Source organism: Patiria miniata, unplaced genomic scaffold, assembly GCF_015706575.1.
Source record: "Patiria miniata isolate m_02_andy unplaced genomic scaffold, ASM1570657v1 HiC_scaffold_4, whole genome shotgun sequence".
Taxonomy (NCBI): domain Eukaryota; kingdom Metazoa; phylum Echinodermata; class Asteroidea; order Valvatida; family Asterinidae; genus Patiria; species Patiria miniata.
In genome coordinates, this window is record NW_024037071.1 from 11,661,171 (window position 1) to 11,676,325 (window position 15,155).

The 15,155-nt window shown below is 40.9% G+C and overlaps 1 protein-coding gene across 2 annotated transcripts; it reads left to right on the forward strand.

Annotated features, from left to right (window-relative positions):
• Positions 1–1,209: 1,209 nt before the first annotated feature.
• LOC119739918 (sulfotransferase 1C2-like) lies at positions 1,210–12,788 on the forward strand. Of its 2 annotated transcripts, none has more exons than XM_038215054.1 (7): positions 1,210–2,275; positions 7,500–7,796; positions 8,621–8,853; positions 10,741–10,852; positions 11,157–11,251; positions 12,000–12,192; positions 12,614–12,788. In XM_038215054.1, exons 1-7 carry the CDS (start codon positions 2,227–2,229, stop codon positions 12,724–12,726), a joined length of 1,092 nt encoding a protein of 363 aa, XP_038070982.1. In that variant the 5' UTR covers positions 1,210–2,226; the 3' UTR covers positions 12,727–12,788. The 2 variants fall into 2 exon arrangements, with proteins under 2 accessions (XP_038070982.1, XP_038070983.1); XM_038215055.1 differs by having other exon boundaries at positions 7,503–7,796.
• The last annotated feature ends 2,367 nt before the right edge of the window (positions 12,789–15,155 follow it).

Sequence of the window (15,155 nt, forward strand, 5' to 3'; positions counted from 1 at the left end):
CGGCCATAGCGATTGAAGTTGGAATTTTAGCGATGACATCGATAACACATGATGACATCGATAACCATGAGCCGACCGCGATTTTTTCTCTCCCAAACGACATCCGCGTATGGGTGTACGCTATATGGCGTTTTGGACTTTACTTTTCCAAAAACATGAAGAAACAAAAATGAATTCGAACGTAACGAAATTTGGACTTTATTTTCCTTTTAAAAAGTCATGAAAATGCCTCGGTGTCACCACAGTGTGGTCTCAGTGTGGTCATAGTGTGAACACTATGACCACTGTGAGAACACACTGTGAACACACAGTGATCCTTTCACACTGTGAATCGCCACTGTGTGAACACACTGTGAATTCACAGTGTTGATCCACATAGAGACCACACTGTGAAAACACTGTGACAAGTTCACACTGTGAATCGTCACTGTGTGAACACACTGTGAACTCACCGTGATTTTGTCACAGTGTTGGTCAAAATTGAGAACACACTGTGAACACACTGTGACAGGTTCACACTGTGAATCGTCACTGTGTGAACACACTGTGAACTCACCGTTATTTTGTCACAGTGTTGGTCCACATTGAGAACACACTGTGAACACACTGTGACAGGTTCTCACTGTGAACCGCCACTGTGTGAACACACTGTGAACTCACCGTTATTTTGTCACAGTGTTGGTCCACATTGAGAACACACTGTGAACACACCCAGACTTGTTTCACATACCTAGTGTGGACTTTCCTTTCTTTTCGTGTAGTTAAGGAACACCAGTGGAAAAACTCATTTTTCTCAAACTGTGAAAACTCTTACAACCCAATTTTTTTTCAATGATTCCCTTTAGTGTTTCTCTTCATTCTGCTACAGATAAACCTAACCCAAAAATGCCTCTAAACCTGTTTTCCAGAAATGGGGAAACACTGTGTGGACGTGGGCAAGTCCACACTTCGTCGCTGCTACCTACATTATGTGGACGTCTTTTGTTCGGAAGTCCACACTGCGTATGTAAGACAAGCTCACTGTGACAGGTTCACACTGTGAATCGCCACTGTGTGAACACACTGTGAACTCATTGTGATTTTGTCACAGTGTTGGTCCACATTTAGAACACACTGTGAACACACACACACTGTGGACTCTTTGTGATTTTGTCACAGTGTTGGTCCACATTGAGAACACACTGTGAACACACTGTGACAGGTTCACACTGTGAATCGCCACTGTGTGAACACACTGTGAACTCATTGTGATTTTGTCACAGTGTTGGTCCACATTTAGAACACACTGTGAACACACCGTGACAGGTTCACACTGTGAACCGCCACTGTGTGAACACACTGTGGACTCTTTGTGATTTTGTCACAGTGTTGGTCCACATTGAGAACACACTGTGAACACACTGTGACAGGTTCACACTGTGAATCGCCACTGTGTGAACACAATGTGAACTCATTGTGATTTTGTCACAGTGTTTGTCCTCATTTAGAACACACTGTGAACACACTGTGACAGGTTCACACTGTGAACCGCCACTGTGTGAAAACACTGTGAACTCATTGTGATTTTGTCAAGGTGTTGGTCCACATTGAAAACACATTGTGAACACACTGTGACAGGTTCACACCGTGAACCACCACTGTGTGAACACGCTGTGAACTCACCGTGATAATTTCACAGTGTTGGTCCACTGACTAGAACACTGTGAAAACACTGTGACATTTTCACATTGTAAACCGCCACTGTGTGAACACACTGTGGACTCGCCGTGACTTTAAATTACATTGAAACAAAATTCTATGTTCAGAATTGCTGCTGTCGCACCAGAATCTTTCGATCTTTATTGAAAAATGTTTATATTAAAAAAAAAAACATTCTTTGTTTTTAATGCATCTTGAAATTGCGTAACCCTCACGGTTAATTAAATTTTTGTCAGTTGTGGAATGTTGTATCGAAATAATTCGAAGTGCAAACATCGTGTCAGGAAAAATAATAACTTGTGGCCTTTTTACAGAAAAATCTATCAAAAGCCGCGAGTTTGTGTGCATGCATACCAAAACAGTGCCGCTAACCAATCATATGACGCGTAATTTGCAACAGCATCCTAGGTTGTAACGCGCTGGCCAATCAGAGTACGCTCTTTGAATTTACAATCGCGCGCCAGGCCTGGCGCCGGCGACCGTTGACCTTGCTTCGCCAACCGCCATGACAGTACTGCTGCGTGTGTCATGTGTGTTCCAGAAACGTGCAATCGCCGTCGTTTTACTGAAATATCAGGTAAGATTTTGCAAATAAACTTCGTTGTTATAGTTATGATGTGTCTTAAACAAACCTGGATTTAATTCGCAGCATTTTTCTGATTAATTTCATTCGATTTCTCCGCTAAACGATAGACAAAATATTGACACATGTACACGTACTGTACATGTACACACACAGAATCACGCACGCAGTAGGCTATATGCACCACCATATGCACCACACACAACAGACGGGTGCCTCGAAAGGGTTCGTGTCATTTGAAATGCTCTGGAGTCTGGGTACAGTGCGATATCCATCGCGTATTAAGATGTACATGTACATGTAGCTGTCGTGAATTTGGTGGTTTTATTCCTCCATGGTGAGAGTATCCGGACATAGTACATGTACATGTATTTCTCGTCATTTTTCGTGCTAGTAGCCTACTGCATGTAGCACTATATTGTGCCAAATGTTTCATTTGAAGCAACAGAAGTGCTTACGAATCTAAAGATTGGAACTTAAAATCAATCTCATAAAGTTTTAGTTCAGTGAATACTTTATTTAGGGGAGAACACATTTTCTTGATCTTGATTTAGTCAAAGTTTGTTAATGCATGAGTGCATAGTTCTTGTTCAGCACCAAACCGATGACTAATGGCAACGAAACTAATGTTTTGCAAATGCAACCCCAAAACGAGTTTCGGTCGGGTCAGGTTGTTCATTTCAGTAGGGTCGGTGTTGGTTTTGCGTTTGCGATTTTCCGGTCAGTTATTGTACAAAGCCAAAATAAATGGGGGGGGGGGGAACCCAGAAACAGTTCGGATATTCGCACAGTTCAGTCATTTTATTGCAGAGTCTTTGTGCTGGGTACAACCAACTGTGGTTTATAGTCTATCGCGTGCTGTTAGTATTCACTGTACCTTATGGTTCATTACAATTATTTATACATGTATTTAAACCAAGTTCAAGATTTTACGCAATAAATATTTCTTTGAAACATGCATAATGGAAACTTTCTGTTGTGAACTGTATTTAATTGTGATCTCTATATGGTCACCCTGTGCGGACACTGTGATCACTATATGGTCACCCTGTGCGGACACTGTGATCACTATATGGTCACACTGTGCGGACACTGTGATCTCTATGTGGTCACACTGTGTGGACACTGTGATCACTATATGGTCACACTGTGTGGACACTGTGATCACTACATGGTCATACTGTGCAGACACTGTGATCACTATATGGTCACCCTGTGGGGACACTGTGATCACTATATGGTCACACTGTGCGGACACTGTGATCTCTATGTGGTCACACTGTGCGGACACTGTAATCACTATTTGGTCACACTGTGCAGACACTGTGATCACTATATGGTCACCCTGTGCGGACACTGTGATCACTATATGGTCACACTGTGCGGACACTGTGATCTCTATGCGGTCACACTGTGTGGACACTGTGATCACTATATGGTCACACTGTGCAGACACTGTGATCACTATATGGTCACACTGTGCAGACACTGTGATCACTATATGGTCACACTGTGTGGACACTGTGATCTCTATATGGCCACCCTGTGCGGACACTATGGTCACACTGTATGGACACTGTGATCACTATATGGTCACACTGTGCGGACACTGTGATCACTATATGGTCACACTGTGCAGACACTGTGATCACTATATGGTCACACTGTGCAGACACTGTGATCTCTATATTGTCACACAGTGTGGACACTGTGATCTCTATATGGTCACATAGTGAGTTTGTCTTACATACGCAGTGTGGACTTCCGAACAAAAGACGTCCACATAATGTAGGTAGCACCGACGTTGTGTGGACTTACCCCACGTCCACACAGTGTTTCCCCATTTCTGGAAAACAGGTTTAGAGGCATTTTTGGGTTAGGTTTATCTGTAGCAGAATGAAGAGAAACACTAAAGGGAATCATAGAAAAAAAATTGGGTTGAAAGAGTTTTCACAGTTTGAGAAAAATGAGTTTTTTCACTGGTTTTTCTTAACTACACGAAAGCAATGAAAGTCCACACTAGTCATGTGAAACAAGTATGGGTGTGCACACAGTGTGAACACTGTGAAAACTCTGTGTTCACACTGTCATGACACTATGAATTTGTTCCAAATTCACAGTGTCGCACACAGAGAACCCAGTGTGACCACTGAGTGGTATACACCGTATGGACACTATGTGATCACACTGTGTTCACACAGAAGTTCCACACTGTGGTGACTGGGGGGAATTTTCATAAGGGTGAATATATCATTTCTCATCAATATTTAGTTCATTTAATATTCATTATTCAATGGATACTTTAAATGCGTCCAAAGATTGATTATTGCAACAGCGATCGTGCACGGCCTTGTGGTAAAAGTGTTGTGTTTCAAACAAGAGTCCGAGGTTCGAAGTGACTAATTCAGAAATAGGAATGAGAGGGTGAGAGAAGAGGAGGAGAAAGTGGATGAAATCACCATAAAGGATGCAATTTTTGGTGCTTGGAAATTAATTGAAAAAATTGGAGGCCTATAAATGTGCATGGAAAACTTTTCCACATTTTACATTTGGTGGTGGTGGTGAGTTTGTCTTACATTCCCTATGTGGACTTGTGAACAAGAGATGTCCACATAATGTAGGTTGTGTTAACGTTATGTGGACTAAGCCGTGTCCACATAAGGTTTTGCCCTTTCTGGAAAACAGGTTTAGAGGCATTTTTGGGTTAGGTTTATCCGTAGCAAAATGAAGAGAAACACTATAGGGAATCATAGAAAAAAAATTGGGTTAAAAGAGTTTTCACAGTTTAAGTAAAGTTATTTTTTGCACCGAGTTTTCTTAACTACACGAAAACAAAGGAATGTCCACACAAGATATGTAACGTAAACGGGTGTGTGTGTGTGTGCGTGTGTGACATCTGATAAGGTAGTTTGTTATCGTTGATCCCTTGGCCTCTCATCTTGGGTATAGTCAAAGGCGGATCCAGTACATTTTTGGGGGGAGGGGCCAATCAGGTGTTAAAATTATCATTCGCTCTTATTCTGAAGACTCTAATTTTAAAAAATTTTTTTTATAAACCTTTGTTTTAGATGGTTAAAGTTTTTATTATATTGATGTCTAGTGCATTGTGGTTGGCTATTAGGCTATTATTTTCATGCTGGAAAGTTTGGAGTGTGACAGTTAACTCGCATGTGACACACACGTTAATTGTGAGGTTCATTTTTTAAAGCAATTTTTATGCTCTCCGTTTTAAAATAACGTTTGTTTCATCCTGTGCAATGTGAATATACATACATTGTACTTAAAATTTGATTTTATCACTGTTAATGTTCAAGTCATGTTTTGTTGTATTATAACCCCTACTTTGACCCATGGGAGATAAGTTCTGGTAAAAGGACTGAATGGGCCACCCGGTATAAAGAAGAAATAAATAAACAAATAAATAAATAATGTGCTTCGATACAGTTGTAGGAAACTGATACAACTCGGTAGAAAACCACAATCTACACCGTTATCTATTTTTCAATGCAGTACAAAGCTCAGTTGTCGCGAGGATCACCGAAGTTCAAAGTTCTGGGTCACACAAATTACAGATTTATGTCGTACATTTACTGAGAGTTGCAAGATGCTGGTACAAGCACTACAACCTTACTCGGTCGAAAACCACAACTTTCCTCTTCAGATATTGTTCACAGTAAATTATAAAGGAGAGCTGTCGTCCGAATCACCGCGAGCTTCAAAGTTTTTGGGTCACAAAAAAAATCAACTTAATGTCACATTTACTGAGAAACATTGCACAATATTTTGAACTATCTTGAAAATCAAAGCGAGGCTTACAACGCAAAACATGGTGGCATGAATAGTGTGTGCGGTGAATGAGGTTACAGCTGATTGACACTCTTATCAATGAATCGATAGCTCCAGTGTTGGAGCAAAGGCTTTGACCCTCAAGGCCAAGGCCAAGGCCAAGGCTTTGACCCTCAAGCCTTAAGGCTAAGGCCAAGGCTTAACCCTCAAGGCCAAGGCCAAGGCCCTGTTTTATAAAATGACCACTAATATAGAACTAATTATATTACATGACACATCATCACGAATCGCTCATTAAGAAGAACAACTTGTCTTTAATTGCGATCAAAATGCTCACATACAATGTTTTATGACTGCATTGAATCTATATTAAAGTATAAGTTCAGGTCTTCATGAATATGGTTTAACTAAAACAAAATAATGATTTACTTCTATACTGACGCACAATTCTCCCAAGTGTAACAAAAGTGGGATCCAAGAAACTGATTTGGGGAATTTAAATTTGCTGGGTCAACATGGTCAGAAATATAGCATTACCTAAAACAGATACATGCAAATCTTGAGCGCTAATCAGGGAGATATATACAACCAATCAGATTGATCATCAGTTAGAAAAAAAGTAGCGTAGTATTAGTTATTGAGGGCAGTATAATCAGAGCATGATCAGCAGTCACAGATCTATTCCATAATTGTATTCAATTTAATCGATTATCTCATTAGTTCTACAAGTGTACAGAAAATTATTGCAGCAAATTAATGTACTACAATGGTAACAAAATGTGATGCTATAAAAGTGAAAGTGTGCCCAACACACAAATCTGTAGGGTTTTTCCCTCCTCCATGGTAACACGATTAAAATGGTAACAGCAAAATTTCAAACATATTTATATGGGAAATGCAAAAATCTATGGGCCTTGAAGAGCCTTGACTCAAAATTGCAAGGCACTATTCCCTCAAGGCCAAGGCCAAGGCTTTTGCCCTCAAGCCTCGAGGCCAAGGCCAAGGCCCTAAAGTCCAGTCTTAAGGCAGCCATAAGACCAAGGCCCAGCATCAAGGCACTACATCACTGGATAGCTCAAATTCCCCGAAAACAGCAATCCAATCAACATTCTAGGTTGGTCACATCTTAATAAGCCCATGACCAAAAATAAGAGGAAAATTCGAGTTCGGTGTATGCGCGAGAACGTGAAACATTTCTTTTTTTCACTTACCAGCTTCGAGAGGCCTTCGAGATACCCTTCTATTTGTTGAGCAGACGGGTGTCGTTGGCGTTAAATGTCTTGCCCTGACTTTCAAGATGGCGTACGCTGATAAAGGTTTATTGATTGTAGTGATGGTTACAATTTATGGTTCTGCACTTCATAAGGGCACACAAGACGACATTAAATTGTTATGTCCAGGGCCTAATCTGTACTGTCTTTTGTGCAATTAGCAGGAGACTTGTTCAAGGCAGACTCGGGACACAGCCAAACCGTTTTGCACAGTGTTCTTAGCCTAACCGCCACCATGAGCTTTGCCGAACAAATCAAGGCGATGATGCCGGACTTGGTCAACGGCAAGACGCACCAACAAGTGGAGGAGAAGTTGGCGGCTTTTGACAGGATGCAAGGCAGCCATGTCGTGAATGGGTTCAAATTCCCGGCTGCCGTACAACCATCCAATCTGGAAGCCCTGAAGACTTTCGAAGTGCGCGATGACGACGTTTACGTCTTCACCTACCCAAGATCAGGTGAGGATTGATGAGCCTACACTATCCGCTCCGTTCACAAGTACCCCCTCACCGGCAAAGAGAGCACAGTTGGGGTGACCGACCGACGCCATCTTGCCTGACTGCAATTCATTTGCCGCAAAGCGCGGCCACTATGTACAATAGTACAAATCCCCTGGAAATGTCCCGCCCATGGGACGTCGTTGCTAGGTAAAAGGGTGCCCTCTTTCGTCAGCGCACGGAGCCCATAATGGCCGCTTGTCCCCTCCGACACACTCGACAAATACCATTAATGCAGATATAATGCAGTCTTTTTGAAACAATAACATCCTCATGTCTTGTGTGAAATTAGGTCGGGAGGTGGGGCAGCGAAATTGGGCCAGAAGCTATAGGGTTTTTTTTGGCAGCGGAAGAAATGGTTAATGGTTGCAGTGCAACCCAATCAAGTAGTATAATAATAACATGAATGCGTAATATATAGCGCATTATGCCAAGGCCTCAAAGCGCTTGACAAAGACTTTAAAATTGGGTATAAAGAACAGTTCTACAATTGTAATAACAGTGAAACAAGTACATGTAACTTGTAACTATGACTACTAAAACTACTGCGATAGAAACTACACAATTTTAAAATGTCAATGGCTCAGTGGAAGCTCATTTCAGTTTTCTTCGCCTACCAGAAATATATTGGCTGTTATACAACGCCTGTATAAATCCCTGTAATGTGATTGGTGGATTGTTGATCCCGCGTATTTGATTCTTTTTCTTTTTCTTTTTGACATACCGACTTATAGTAATTCAAACTGGAGTCAAATTTTAATTGGATGAGATCTGTCCACAAACAGGCACTCACTGGGTAGGCGAAATAATGCAGTATATCCTCCACGATGGGAAGGGCGATTATGACCGCACTTTCATGAACAACGGGCTGGAATTCACGAGTACAGATGACCCGATTCAATTGGATGGTGTGACCCCCGGGTACAAGTTGTACGCAGCCATGGCATCGCCACGGTGCATCGTAAGCAACTGCTTGGAGAGCTTTCTTCCTCCCCAAATCTTTACTAAGCATGGAAAGGTAATGTATTTTTCCCCCACTTTGTCAGTTAATCATTAAAATGAAGAAAAAGGGATTGAAAAAAGGTAAAAAAAGAAAAATGAAACTATCAGCTCCTCGCCCCGTGCATGAGCACTATTATATAACTGACATACAGATCCTAGTCATTTGATTGGTGGAACTCACATCACGTGTCATTTGATATTGCTCACTTTCACGCCGCGGCTCAAAAAGTACTATCCGCCCATGGGGAATGGGAAATATTTTAACACCTCACCCACAGATTCTGTGTCTTGATTGGCCGAGAGCGAGTCACATGTTACTTTCTAATTTTGCTATCTTTCTGTGCACGGCCAAAAGTACTTTGCGCATAGCAACCAAAGTACTATACCATTAGCAACCAAAGTACTATTTCCACGGCGCGGTATTTGTGTGCAAATGCATGCTGGTGTGCGCGTTGCGCGTTGTGCGTAGCGCGTATTATTCCAAAGAGAGCGCGCCGCAGACTTGGGTTCAAACATTTCGTGAAGGGTTAGTTTTTAAGAGAGAAATACATTTTCCACCAATTTTGTATTGAAAATTGAAGTTTATTTCAACTGTGTTCAGATTTAAATAATGTAAAATATTAAAATCAAGCAGAATCTGTGGGTGAAGTGTTATAAAACAAATATTGAATGCTTTATCTCGTGGTGAAGTAAAACTAGCCTCCCTCGGTGATCCATGGACCATTCTATTTTCGCCTCGGGAAAATAGAATGTCCGTGGATCACCTCGGGAGCCTAGTTTTACTACACCACTCGAAGCATTCAATATTTGTATACTATTCAACAGTTGGGATCATGACGCGATGTTTGTGTGCAAATGCATGCTGGTGTGCGCGTTCAGCGTTGCGCATAGCGCGTATTGGTCCAAAGGGCCAGCGCTACAGTGTTGGGTTCAACCATTTTCGTGAAGGGGTGGTTTGGAAGAGAGAAATACATTTTCTTCCAGTTTTGTATTGAAAAAAAAGTTCAAATATATCACATTTCAAGGATCTACATGTCAGTTATATAAAACAAATATTGAGTGGCTTTAAATTGTGAAATGGGAGGAATATTATCGCTCGGTTAAATCTGGACTTTTCCAGTTCACTCGGCGAAGAAAAGTCCAGATTTTACCTTGCGATAATATTCCTCCCATTCCACGCTGAGCCACTCAATATTTGTATACCATTCACTCATTGTAAAACAAATATTCAAATTTTATGCCTGACTGCTGATGACGCTATTTCGTGACAAACAAAACGAAGGCTGTCGATTGGTCAATAGCCGCCAGCTGACCCTAATACATTGCATGGGGAGAGCATGGCGCCCAGACGATTTTGACATTGATATTTGCTTTTAGAAAACTGTTAGCTCATCCTTTCACATTACAAATCCTGACAGAGGCAAATAACATCGCTTCTTTGTCTGTTTGAAAGACCAGCACGAGTCTACGTGCATCATTACAACGTTCCCGCAGCGAGGTACACGTCATATTGAAGGACATCACACACAAACCTCTACCTTGTAGGCTTGTACGATTACCATGTGTAATGTTCTGTGTTTATTGATGCACAAATACACCTTTTTTTCGAGTGCAACGGCAAGAATTACTTCATGAAGATGAGTGACAGTGGAATGTTCCATTTCACGAGGCGAATTGAATAGTCCATCTGTCACCGAATATGCTACACCTTGTTATCTGATTGGTCTGAGTCACCAGGGACTTTTTGCAGGGGTGGGCTGGGGTGTCAGGCCCAGCAGATTTTTTTAATGTGCGATTGTTGCGGACAGGCAGACATATAGGTAATTACATTGTTACTATAACGGGGATTTACTCGGGCGTTGTATAATTTTGTTTTGTTTAATTTGTACAATGTACGGTACAGGTAATTTACGTGGCCCGAAATCCGAAGGACGTGCTCGTTTCTTTATACAACCTGATGGGGGCAGAACAATTGGATTTTGATGAGATGTTCTTCGGATTCGTCCAAGGGAAAGGTATAAGTTTAAATGCAAAGCAAAGTTAACTGTGCCGATATTAGATAACACAAATCGCTATTATCCCCAGCTCATTTTCTCTTTTCTTCCCTCCTTTTCTTTTTTTCACGGCAGAAACCGGGACCTATAGTTTTGTTTAAGCGGATTCTATTTTTCTCAAATATTGACTGAACAATAATATTTAAGTGGACTGCAAAAAAAGGTCTCCAAATAATGTATTGACTTTCTGTCCATTGTTTGTTGGTTTGTTAGGTTTGTTTGTTTATTTGTTTGTTTGTTTGTTTGTTCCTCCATGTATCTCCAGTGGTATTGGGATGTTGGTTTGATCACGTGCTCAGCTATTGGAACCATCGGGACAAGGAGAATTTTCTGTTTATAAAGTACGAAGATCTCCACAAGGTTCGTATAAGAGAGACTTCATTGATGAAACACGGACTGTACGTCTTGCACTGATGTACAGAAGGCCGTATACTTGGTGTATGTCACCATCGTCCTCGGCTGGTTGTCATTATCAATGACGCTGTCACTGTTTCAATGCTCTCGGACCACTTAAATCTCAGAATCATTGATCGTGTCCTGCTGCTCTGCGTCATAGCAAAAGAATTGTTCAATGTACAGTCGTCTCCCGTTATAGCGAAAACGGTTAGGACGAAATTCCAAATTTACAAACACATATCTTCGGTCCCGGCAAAATTGTGCACATGTCTATGGTAAAAAATCGCTTAAGACGAAAACGGACAGTACGAAATTCCTGTTAAGACAAAGGTTTTGGCGACCCCATTGAGTCAAAAAGCATTGTTAGCAACCCATTTATTACGAAAAAAACCCACCTTAAACCACAAAACCTTATACAACTTTGATGAAGGAGTGGGGGCGTTAATCAGCTGTAACAAGTGTTGAAATGCTGTCACTTTCAATGTCACCACTATGATTATTACGCATACAAATGCAATAATCACTATGTTATTATTGCCCATTGTGCACAAGATAATGAGTTCGTACACACGAATATTAAACTCACCCTTACACTGCAGTGGAGATTATTGGAATTTATCTGAAAAACGTATGGCAAATATATTCAGAACTATAGATGTGTAGCTGAGGCAAACGCTTCAAAAATGTCACTTTGATTCGTTGTTTTATTCAGGACCTCAGGGGCTCCATTTGCAAACTAGCAAAGCATGTCGGGAAGGATCTACCCGATGACGTCATCGATGACATCGTGGAACGCGTGACCTTTGGTGGGATGCAGAAGACTTATCAACAGATTGAGGAGGAACACGGGGAGGAGGGAAAACTGATGACGCGTTTCCTAGGAGTAACTCCGTGGCTTAGAAAAGGTGTGGTGTGGTTGTGATATTCCATTGATTTTCAGATTTTTAAAAACTTTTTTTAATGGTTCCCCATTCCTATTATGTGTTTCCCCATCTTTCATATACTATTCAATTTAGAACAAATTATATATCTTTCGTGTTGCTTTGTTTCTTGCAACCCTTTCCTTTTACCCAAGTGACACAAAAAAAATGACAGTGGACATTCCCAACCCAGCAGTAAGGTATTATAAGATTCTGCCATGATTAGAACTTCGGCTCTTTGACATCTCTTAATGATTCTGAAAGAAAAGGAAATGTTGACAGATGACAAGAAAACCATCTTTTAATATTTCCCTACGCAATGAAATATTGTACGGAGCATTTCATCAGGCGTGTGTTCTGATTGATTGAACAATATTTTTCACCTTTTATTTTATTCGAATAACAGGAAAAGTCGGCAACTGGAAGAACACTTTCACGGTGGCACAGAGCGCCCTCTTCGACAAGATCTACGCCCTGAGGATGAAAGGAACCGGCTTGGATTTTGACTTTGAGCTTTGAGAGCCCCGATGTGAGTCGGGCTGACTACAAATTTTTATCCTTGTGGAGACACACACACAATAGGGAACAAAACATTGTAAAGGTCTCCACAGGGCAATTTCTATAGATGAATAGGTCTCCACAAGGTTTTCACGAAATAGATATATGGGTTTTACTCAAAAAATAGGAATTTCCAAGGTGGGTTGATCCGTCGCAAATGGAAGAGTTTTAGAAAAGGGATATTAAGTCCAAATTTCAGCCAAGGAAACTAATTCTGGTTAAAATAACAGCATTTTGAAACTTCACTTTCAAAATTGAACACTTTACTACACGAGAACAAAGGAATATCTCCACAAGGATACAAATCTGAGAGTGGGTGCACTAGCTTGTGTAGTACTACTACTGATGTACATGTACTACCTCTGAGTATTCCATTCTGTAGAGCTTCACCAGATAAATAGCCTACGATTAGAATTTCAGGTGCGAAACAGCGCAGCATTACACAATTTCAAAGCACTGCTTACAAATAAATTCCCAGTCCTTCGAGCATTGTCCTTCTTCGCTGGTTGTTCCTGCAAGAACAACCCCTGAACTATAAGGCCGGGACCCGTTCCGAGAGTTATGAGCTTAATTTTGGCAAGCACTACTTTGAAATTGTCTGTGCTGTTCGGTTTGTACTAGTACACGCGCGTGGCTAACTGAGTTTGTATTGCACGCACTTTATTTCCAGAACGCGCGCAAAAACATCCCAAATATTTGTATATTTCGCACACCGATCACTCACAGCTGAGGTCTGATAATTGCCTCATTTTTGAAGAAATAAATTCAAGACAGGATCCATTAATTTAATTTACCGTTTATATGTAGGGTTTTCAATTAACATGCAACATCGATTAAAACAAAAACAAAAAAATCCAGCACGAGCCAGTTTTCAACTGTTAACCTTGGTTGCTTAACGGGGATGCTGTAGAATTACAAACAGTTTCGACAATACTTGTTCCCCAACAATTAATCACTGTATTTAAGCAATAACAACAAACCCTCTGTTCCTTTCGATGATTTTCACAGAGATTTTTGCTGTAATTGGTTGTAAAACAAGATAATATTAAACAGTGCACAGATGTAAAATCAATTCCTAGTCCAAATATACTGAATTTATTCAAAGAAAGCACCTCAGGATACTGACAAGATGCATTTTATAATGATTTTAAGGTTGAACGGCGAAATTTACTGGAGCGGGATTCGAACCTGGGACCTCTGGATGGCCGTATTATAAATATAATTATACATGTAACACCTTCTCAGTTGTAAAATCGCTAAAATTTGCTGATAACTATCAGTAAATACAAATTGAAAATAGAAAATATAATCGGACATATTGTCTAGAGTGGCGTAACTAAAGGGGCAAGGGGCCACGCCCCGGCTCCTACTCCCTTTGAGATCTGGGTGTTTCTCCATGATGCCTGCACCACAGTTGCATGAACTGGAACTAAGGGGTTTTTTACCCCCCCCCCCCAATATTTTGTAAAGACTGCCTTTTTCCATTCAAATGCCCTTACCTGCCCTTAGAAATTTCTAGTCACTGCTTTAGGTCTTTGGTCCTATTTATTACTTGTCCTCCGCTAACCCCCTTTACAAATCCAGGATCCGCCATGCAGGGTGGGGTTTTATACACCATACAAACTTGATCTGTCAGAAAATATGACGTGAGAATTTACCTATAAGTACGCCTAAAGTAGGCCGAAGTAGGCCTATAGGTTCAATCATTCGGACTCATGCATTTTTTTCTCAAAAAACAGTGGGTTTATTTAACAAAAACTATTGCGTTATTTCTTAATAGTATTGCGTCATTTCGCAATAGTAATATGCGTTATTTCGCAAAACTATTGCGTTATTTCGCAATTCTATTGCGTTATTTCGCAATGATATTGCGTTATTTCGCAATGCTATTGCGTTATTTCGCAATGCTATTGCATTATTTCGCAATAAAAATGTTTTTTTTTACTTTTAAAACCTGGAACGAACGGGCTTCCGTAGGGAGCCAAATTATTGAAGAGCGCCCTGTCTTGACGTGACAGCCTGTGAATAGTAAGGTCAAAGTTCACGCACTGTAATTTGTCATTTGTCTCTCACACACACACCATTCACACACGTACGTACGTGATCATGTCTGATGCTTTTCATGCGGCTGATGTTTCCGCTGTTCTACTTGCCTTGTAAATTAAGTTATTTGTTGCGTATATAAATAAAACCGTCCTGAAAGCCAATATTGTGGGGGTACTTGTAGCTACTATACGTGCATCGGAAGCCTTAAAAGTTGTGCCAGCTAGTATTAACTGGACAGTTGCAGAGAGCGAGCCGTGGTGAGTACTCAGAGTGGACGTACTTTTTGCTATGACTGCATGCTTACCCTAAGATTGTGTGAGAGGGGCTATACTTTTGTACATTGA

What these genes read in the sequence shown, in the direction of transcription:
- LOC119739918 (XM_038215054.1), top strand. Translation starts at nt 2,227, where the DNA reads ATGTGTGTTCCAGAAACGTGCAATCGCCGTCGTTTTACTGAAATATCA. An exon ending in CTTCACCTACCCAAGATCAG is followed by an intron (nt 7,797 to 8,620) that starts GTGAGGATTGAT and finishes GTCCACAAACAG; the next exon opens with GCACTCACTGGGTAGGCGAA. An exon ending in AACTCCGTGGCTTAGAAAAG is followed by an intron (nt 12,193 to 12,613) that starts GTGTGGTGTGGT and finishes TTCGAATAACAG; the next exon opens with GAAAAGTCGGCAACTGGAAG.